The 8806-nt window shown below is 54.3% G+C and overlaps 1 protein-coding gene across 1 annotated transcript; it reads right to left on the minus strand.

The window, feature by feature from the left end:
- Positions 1-7650: 7650 nt before the first annotated feature.
- LOC104533794 (F-box only protein 34-like) lies at positions 7651-8799 on the minus strand (the record flags this gene model as incomplete). Its single annotated transcript, XM_010187431.1, has 1 exon — positions 7651-8799. A coding segment is annotated over one exon (1131 nt), but the record flags the coding sequence as incomplete, so codon positions are not given.
- Between the last annotated feature and the right edge of the window lie 7 nt (positions 8800-8806).

Below are 8806 nucleotides of genomic sequence, written 5' to 3' on the forward strand. Positions count from 1 at the left end.
TTTCACCGAGCACCTTTGTGCTTTCACACAGGTGGATTTGGTGCCGAATCCACCTCCACGAAAACCTCTCGCTCTCTGACCATGGGTCCTGGGCCTCTCAAACTGCCTGCTTGGGCTCAGTAAAGAGTATTTCAGACTTTGCCTGCCCGGACTCCGCTGCGGAGCGGTGGGACAGGGCAGGGTGCAATTGCTTCTCCCACCAGGCAGTGGCAGCAGGGAACTCAGTCACACGCAGGTGGGTTCGGCCAGCACCTGTGGAGATGCAGCCCCTCACCCCACTCAGAACACAGCCAGGCAGACTAAGTTACTCAGGACCAACTCAAACCAGTGGGGTTTTGAGCATCTCCAGTGATGGAGACTCTGCAGCCTCTCTGCGCAGCCTGTTCCAGCGTTTCACCAGCCTTGGAGCAGAAAAGATCTTGAGGCATTGCTCAGGGTGAGGAGCTGCTGTGGGAGGTCTCCGCTAGAGAGCTGTGCCAGCCTGGGACTCTCAGTTGTAAACTACTCCTTCCCCTGGCAGAGCTGCAGCTGCCGTGGCCTGGCCAGGACTAGCATTAAAAACAGATGTTGCACATCACGCTGGGGTTGCCACCAGTGGAGCTGTGAGTTACTACCAACAGCGAGGTTCTGTGTGTGTGTGATTCACTCCACTGCCAAAGCAGAACAGCTCTGCCGCTGCTCCTGCTCCGTGGACTGGGACTCGGCTATCAGTTCCTCGGCCAGCTCTTTTCCTTTCCCCATTGTCACACTACAGTTATCTCTGTAGCCGGCGAGTTTCTCTTTGCCAGCTGATAAACACAGAGGTGTTGTAATTTCTCTGCTACACACGTGACCGAGCAGGGGGCTTTGGCATGCCCAGGACTCGCACCGGTGAAGGGACAGTCCTGTGTGGTACCAAACAGGCTGAGGGCGCTGGTGATGCTGCACCTTGAGTGCTGTGTGGTGTAAGGATGACATTGAGGGGCTGGAGAGGGTCCAGAGAAGGGTGACAAAAGTGGTGAAGGGTCTTGAGAATCAGTCTTGTGAGCAGCAGCTGAGGTTGGTTGGTCTGAAGGAGACTGAGGGGAGACCTTATTGCCCTCTATAGCTACCTCCTGGGAGCAGTGAGGTGGGTGTGGGTCTCTTCTTCTCGTCCTGTTGCTTGTTACTGGGGAGAAATGGCCTCAAGTTGTGCCAGGGGAGGGTTAGATTGGATGTGAGGAAAGATTTTTGTACTGGAAGGGGCTGCCCAGGGCAGTAGTGAAATCCCCATCCCTGGAGGTATTTAAAAGCCACCTGGATACGGTGCTCAGGGCCGTGGTTTAGCAGTGGGCACGGTAGGGTTAGATCACGGTTGAACTCGATGATCTCAAAGGTCTTTTCCAACCAAAACGATTCTGTGTGCTCGCAGATCTGGACCTTTCGAAATCAGCGCCGACCTCGAAGACTCCATGGAGTTCGTGGACCCCAGCGCCACCGGCGAAACGGACGAGAGCGGCGACGAGCGCGTCAGCGACGAAGAGACAGACCTGGGGACGGACTGGGAGAACCTGCCGAGCCCCAGGTTCTGCGACATCCCCTCGCAGCAGGTGGAGATGCTGCAGAGCCAGAGCACGCAGGCGTCGCAGCCCATCGCCAGCAGCAGCGCCGGGGGAATGATCTCGTCCGCCGCCGCCTCCGTCACCTCCTGGCTGAAGGCCTACACCGGGCACCGCTAACCAGAGCGGGAGGGGCTCGTGGAGGGAAGCCCTCCCCGACGGCGCTTGCGTGTTCAGATAAGCGGTGCCTGGAACAACGAGAAGGTCGGACTTGCATTTTGTAAACGGGGAAAAAACCCTTTTGATTTACCCCGGGTGGCTGTGACGGCGCCGTGCTGTACGTCAGCTCGCTGCCTACCCCCCACGGGCGCTGCCACGGCGCTTCGTGTCCCGGTTCTGTCACCGTCAGCGGGTGTCAGCAAAAGGACCCGGCAGCCTCCAGCTCTGCTTTTCTAAAGAAGAACCAGGTTTTGGGGAGTCTGGGACGCGTGTGGAGGGAAGGCCGCTCCGCGTGCGGGCTGCACGGTGGCGCAAATGCAGTTCCCGTTTTCTGAACTCCTCGCGGGGTTTCCGCTCGTGTGTGTGTTTTAAATCTGTCTCGCGTAAGGCGAAAAGGCGTCTTTCTAAATTTTTTGTCATTCAGGACGTGAAAACGATGCGTTTTTAACCTGTTTTCTAATCTCCGTTGCCATATTTTTAATACAGAGAATCGGCATGGACGGGAATTCGCACAGCGAATCGCTCTTCTGTAGATGTGGTTGTGGATCTTTACCCGGTTTTGCCGTAGAAAACCGGCTCATCTCGTGCTGTTTCCACCGGTGTAGGTTAAAGTTTCGTGTTGTGCCGTCAGGAGCACACGGGCTCTTCTCTCTGAATATCACACACCAAAGAAACACTGGACGTTCTCTGAGCTGGACCCACGTTCGATGCCGACCCAGGATTGCGTTGCTGCAATAATACTCATCGGTTACGCCGCCGCGTTGCCACTTTTTCATATCAGCAAACCTCATTTCAATGACTTTAATGCGTCACCCGTTCTCCACACTACATTTTAAACCCTGTTCTGGTTTATGTCTGTGGTGGGGTTGTTGTTTAGGGGGTTTTTTTGTTTACCGAATAAATGGTTTCATTTCACTGCACGGATGCTCGCTTGGAAAACCACAGGGGCTGTGGTACCGGGATGGGGTCGTTACGGGGATGGGGTCGTTACAGGGATGGGGTCATTACCGAGTGCTCCTCCGCCTCACAGCCTGTGCAGCTTAAAATTGGGTTTGCTCCGCGACGCATCCAACGGCCGGTTTAGGTTTGATACGGCTGGGAAGTTGTACTTGGGCACAGGGTGAGCACAGGTGAGAGCATCCTCTGGGCCCCACGGGAGGGTTGTTTTGGGATGCAGCTGGTGCTTGGGTCACCGAGCCACACACGAGCCCTGTCCCCGCCATGGGGCAGTGTCCCCCTGCGTGTTTGATGTCCCAGCTCCAGGGCTGCCTTACCCGGCCCTCTCCTGGAGCGGCTTTTGGGGGTTTTGTGGTGGTTTTGCTGTTTTCACCCCAGCAGCCAGCGCTGCCTCCCATCTCCACCCCCGAGAGTTCTGATACCACTGCCTGTGCACCCCAGTGAGCCCCACATCTGGGTACTGGCCTAGCATCACATCCTCCAGCCCCTGCCCCTCGTACAACAGCTCCTTCTCTTCGGCCTTGGGCATGGCCATTAATTGTGGGTATTTTCTGTTAATTTTTCTTTGCTTTTTCAAACCAAAGACCCTCACCTCCTCACGAGCAGCACCCACGTTGTTCAGTGCAGACACCCTCGGTCCTCCCCTTCTTTCGCCCTAAACCCAGCGGTTGGGTTCGTTTTAAGAGAGCAGCCACAACTCCCGTGACCGCTGCAGCCCGAATGGGACCAGTCCCTCCCAGTGCCCCCAGCAGCGGGGCCGGGGGGGTTTGGTCACCACTCAGCCCACAGCACTTCACCCCCTCTCAGCTTCTGCATCCTTGGCAGCTCGGAGCAGCCAGCGCACACCAGTGCCACACACGGCCCCTCCGCTCCCGTTTTACTGTGCACCGGACCCCGCCGTGTAGTTACGGCACCAGTTATCCCCACCATCTTTTATTATTTTATTCTTAATCTGCGTTTCAGTCCCTCTCGCATCGCTGCCTTTGATTCTGCTTTTACGCTGTCATTAGGACAAGAAAAACCGACACAAAAAACCCCCCCCTTTTTAAGCCATAAACATCGTCACGTTTTCCAGATAATTTATTTGCAACCGCGTCGTGTTCTGAAAGCGCGCGAGGGCGTCGAAACGCGTCGGGACAGGTCTTTTCACAAACGTTTTTGTAACAGACTGGGGGGTTTGGGGTTTTTTTTAAGTGTTTTGCACATTGCGTAGCTAAGGAGGCATCGTCTGCGTCCAAACCTCGAGTGCAGTCGCCAGGAGTGGTTTTCCCAGATATTTTGGGGGCAGGAGGGCAGGGGTATCCGTAATTATGGATACCTGCAGGCAGCTGAGGGTTTACAAAGCACTCGGCACGGCTCAGATGTGGGAATTTCGGTTTAGGCCCTGACTTCTTTTGTCTGTGAGCGGTGACCTGGGGTGGCCAAAAAGAGCCCGGTTGGGACTGGGGACTTTCAAAGGGGCTCAGCTGGGGCAGCCCGGGGTCACGTGCGGAAACGCGGGGCCTCTCTGCAACTTTCGAACTCGACGTAACCGAACACACGTTTTGGGGTTGGTTTGTTATTTTCTAAATTTTATTGTATTATTGCAATAAATCTTTAACAGTAATTTTTTTTTCCCTTTTTTAAAGTTGTGTATTTATCGCTGTTCCTTCCGCGTGGTTCGTTTTTGAACGGTGCCGGGGCAGCGCACAGGAATTTGCAGCCTTCGAAGCACGGCAGGGAGCGGACCCGTCACAGCACCATCGCAGCACGGACTCTAAAAAAATAACTCATCACACAAAGGAACCACGTTTCCATTGGAGCAGAGCAAGTCCACACGCGTGTCCCTGTACATACGTGGACACGGAGCAATCCCTGGGGTGAGCCTGGCTTTGAGCTGCTGGGGACGGCGGCGGCTGCTGCTGCGGGTGAGGAGCCTCAGGGAGCTCTGCGTGCGAGGGACAACGTTTCACCCTCCGAGGTCGTTTCAGAAGGACGCAGCGTGGATCTCCTGCAGGAGGTCACAGTTACAGTGAATTATTGCGGGGCCGAGCGACGGGGATGGGGAAGGGCTGCGTTGGACGCAGTGGGCTCTGCCTTCAGGACCTGGGGGCCTGGCGACGCTGAACGATGGAGGAGAAACAACGTAGCCCACTTCATGTTTTTGGGTTGATGCTCAAGACTCCCGTCCATTGCACGTGGGGCACTTCACCACCTCAAAGCCCCCTTCGCCACCAGGCTCAGCTCCTGTTCAAGCTGTGCCAGCAGCAGGAGGTTTCAGCCTCTGCCAGCGCTGGTTGGTGCCTCGCAGTCCCTGAGCCCCAGGCCCGCTGGGGACGTCCAGGATGGAGCCAAGAACCCAACCACCGACCTTGGCCATGGGAGGCTCTTCCAGTGGTGGCTGTGCCAGGAGATGCCCAGAGCTTGATGGAAACTGGAAGCTTAGAAAAGCTGGTAACGTCACTACAATTTCTTCATAGGCATAGCTGGAAATTTTGGTCCACCCGCTCCCAGGCAGGGAAGTGAAGCGCACAGCACAGCCTCGCTTCTTCAACGCTGAATTTTGTAGATTTAACACTGGATTTGTTGGGTTTTCTTAGCTGTCTCTTAGAAGGAAGAAAAAATAGTTCATCAGACCTTGGGTTTTCCCTGAACGTGCCTTTAAGGAGACAGAAATCTGCATTTTAATGGGGGGGGAAAGCAAGCTTGCAGGCAGCTCAGCAACAGAGCAGTAGATGATGGATAAACCAGCCCATGTTCCCCAGCCAGCTCGGGGGGAGCACGGCGATGGGGTAGGGCAGAGACTCAACTGTCCTCCCTGTGTAACTGCTCCGAGGAACAAGACAGCCCAGTGCTGTTACGCTATTCACATTTTTCCCCTTGCTCAACGAAGGTGACCAAAATCCCACAGCCTGTTCCAAAAAAATAATTTAAAAAAAACAACCTCACTGGTCCCTTATCTCATTCCCAAATATTTTCCTTTGCTGTTCCTCTTTCGCCTCGCAGGGTCCTTCCTCGCCGCTGCAGCCAGGCACAGGTTATCACGGTGTTTCCAGCATCTTGGGTGGGGGGCAGAAAAGCCGTTTCTTCCCCTTGCTCTTCCTTAATTGCAATTAAACTGAAGGCAGTGGATGCTGATGGCTTTGGCAAGGCAGCTCCTCCCAGAACGCTGTTTTGCTGGGATCGAAGCCCCGTTCGGGTGAAGTCAGGGATTTCGGAAGGCTCCTGTGTTTCCTCTCCCTTTCCCGTGGCTCCCGTTAGCATTTCCAAGTTCGTTCCTCCTGGCTGTCAGCACGGCTGCTGCATTGCAGAGCAGCACCACGAGGGGTGGGCGCTGGGGAGCAGGTATGGCTGCATGGGGGGGAGGGAAATAACCCACCTTCTCAAATGTACCAGGAGCATCCTGAGCTTCCCAACCCCCCTTTTTGGGCTCTAAGGGCTCCGTTTTCTTTCTCTTGCTGTTAATGAGGGAATTGGCCTCCAAAGCCTCTCTGTCCTCGCACTTTAAAACCGTTGCGCCACGCTGTGCAATCCCATCACTTTTAGGAGATGAGGCAGAGGGGGGTGGGCTCCACACCCTTGGGGGCTGCAGGGCAAGAGGGGAGGTGGCACCAGCTCTTCTTGAACCACAGCAGATATTTCGGCTGCAATGACAACTGTCAGGGTCCATCCTTCTGCTGAGAAGCGGCAGAGGAACAGCCACAGTGTGAAGGGTGGTGAGATGAGGGACTCTGACACAGCAACGGCCGCTCTCTGCTTGCTCCCAGGAACTGAGAGGGCTCCACAGATGCATCCCCAAACTGCTCCCCAGGGAGCTGGGCACAGGGAGGGCTGGATCCACATTGGAGGAGATGCTGGAGGCGATGCCGTGCTCTGCTCCCATGGGGGCTGAGGAATTACCAACACGAGCAACCACAGCATCTCTCTGAAAGCACCAAACCACCCCTCAGAAAGAAGCCAGAGGCTGCAGCAGAGCAGGGCCAAGCATTGCAAAGATCCCTCTTACAAGGGGAAAAAAAAAAACCATATACAGCAAAGAGGCAAGGAGCAGGACTCAAACTCAAGTGTCGCAATTTTTCCAAGATTTACACACCTAGCACCAGCTCTGCAGCCAACAGGAACCTCTGGGGAGCCTCTGCTGCACGCACGGCTGCTGGGAAGGAAAGGAAAAGCTGGAATTTGGGAATGTTACAGGAATACAGGCTGGGGATTTCTCGTTTCTTTTTCAGAAGGAAGACCAGTTTTGTACAGGCAGCACAGCGCGCGTCTGAACTACAGCACAGGACCAGCTTTCTGCCACGTGTTTTACAGCATCTTTATTTTGGGGCCAAAGTCTTACAGGAGAAAGTTTGGTAAGGCAGATGCAGAATGCACATTTTATTTCCGTAAAAAAAAAAACCAAACCAAACCAAAACCAAACCAAAAAAAACCAACAGACAACAAGGGTAAGGTAGACAAGAACTTTTTATATTCTGACTATACAATATTCCTCTCTTTTTATCCACTGCCCCGCTACTGGAATGGGTCTGTTCTAGTCCAATGGTAAGGTTGTCCAGTTAAGTTGTCTGAAGGTTCTTTAAACAAGTTGACCTTTACCTATTTAGAGTTTCTTTGCAGAAACATTCATATATTATACAGGATATACAGATTTTTTTTTGGACCAAGACACTTAAAAACACACACAACTATAGCCGCAACACTATCGTAGCTGCATTGTAGTGATTACGTTGTTCAGCCAGCTGTGGACTCTGTATATACAATTAGTTTTTATCGTGTTATTTACACAGATGGACTAAAAGCTATCTTTCATCTAAAAGGTAAAGGCTCTTGTGTTGAAATCTGTGCAGTTTCATAGCCCTGTGGAGAGAAAAAACAAACAAACCAAGAAACAAAACCAAAAAAACCCACGACAATTATATACACTGTAAACAGCACAAGGCATGAGATTCTTCTCCGACCCCAAAACAAATAAATCTCGCAGGAAAGTGGATGTGCGCTAAAATTCCTCCTCCGCCTCGCCGCCCGCTCCTCGGCTCTTCTTGTGAATGGCGCGGTTGAAGCTGTGGCAGGCGGGTACCCAATGATTGTCGTGAAGGCCCAGCTTGCAGCCCGGGATGCCCTTCTGCGACCGGTGGCAGCACATCCAGTAGCCGGGCCCATAGGGTAAAGCCTGGCAGTAGGGTTTGGGGTGCCACCGGCACAGCGACACGTCCCCCTTCACGTATTTCTTCTTGCACTGCTTGCAGGGGTCTTCTCTGTAGCGGGGGTCGCGGACCCAGCGCGAGTCCGCCGGCCTGATGTTGTAGTACTCGATGATGAATTTGAAGTAGTAGCAAGTGCATTTGAGGGCAACCAGACTCCTGGTAGGAAGCAAACCGAAGATCTTGACGATGATGTGGTGAGGCAAGAAGGCCATATACTGCTGCGGCTCCAAAAGCTGCTGGATTTTAAACCTGGTCTCCAGAAAGTCATGGGAAACCTGCCGTTTGAAGCAGGAAGCATCAAGTACTTGCAAAGCCCCTTCCGTCGGAGGAACCGAAAGGGCAGATGGCTCTGGGGGGACGCTGCTCCTGACGCACGACCTGTCAGACGCCAAAGCATCCTCATCCTCATTCTGGGCTGCTTCTCCTGGCTTTTCTTGGGTGCTTCCCTGGAGCGGTTGGTGCTCGGGAGCAGGAGGCTGCTCAGCCCGGAGAAAAAACAGCCTCCCTGGGAGCGGATCTTCACCAGAGCTGGAGCGCTTCTCCTTCCTGCAGCCTTTCTCTGTCTTGGTGACCGATATGCTGATGCACAAAGGCTCCTTCCTAGCAGGATGCAGGCTCTGCTTTGGGAAAACGCCGGGCTCTTTCAACATACAATCACCAGTCGTGCTCTTGCTCTGCAAGGGCTCTGCTGGCAGCCTGGCAGCGGCGGGACACGCTGACGGCAGAGCTCTGGGAGCCTCCAGTCGCGTTTTGGCATCGCTCCTGCCCGCGGTTATCGCCAGCACTGCGTGAGCAAGTCCCGAATTCACATTCCCCATCCCAGTACCCAGCCCGCTAGGAAAAGGCTGCCGGGCGGAGGCAGTGCCATCCCACAACTCAGCGTCACCCAGAGCGCCGCACCGCCCCCCGTACCCATCCTCTGCCACCCCC

Source organism: Mesitornis unicolor, unplaced genomic scaffold (genome assembly GCF_000695765.1).
Source record: "Mesitornis unicolor isolate BGI_N332 unplaced genomic scaffold, ASM69576v1 scaffold25936, whole genome shotgun sequence".
NCBI classification, from domain to species: Eukaryota; Metazoa; Chordata; class Aves; order Mesitornithiformes; family Mesitornithidae; genus Mesitornis; species Mesitornis unicolor.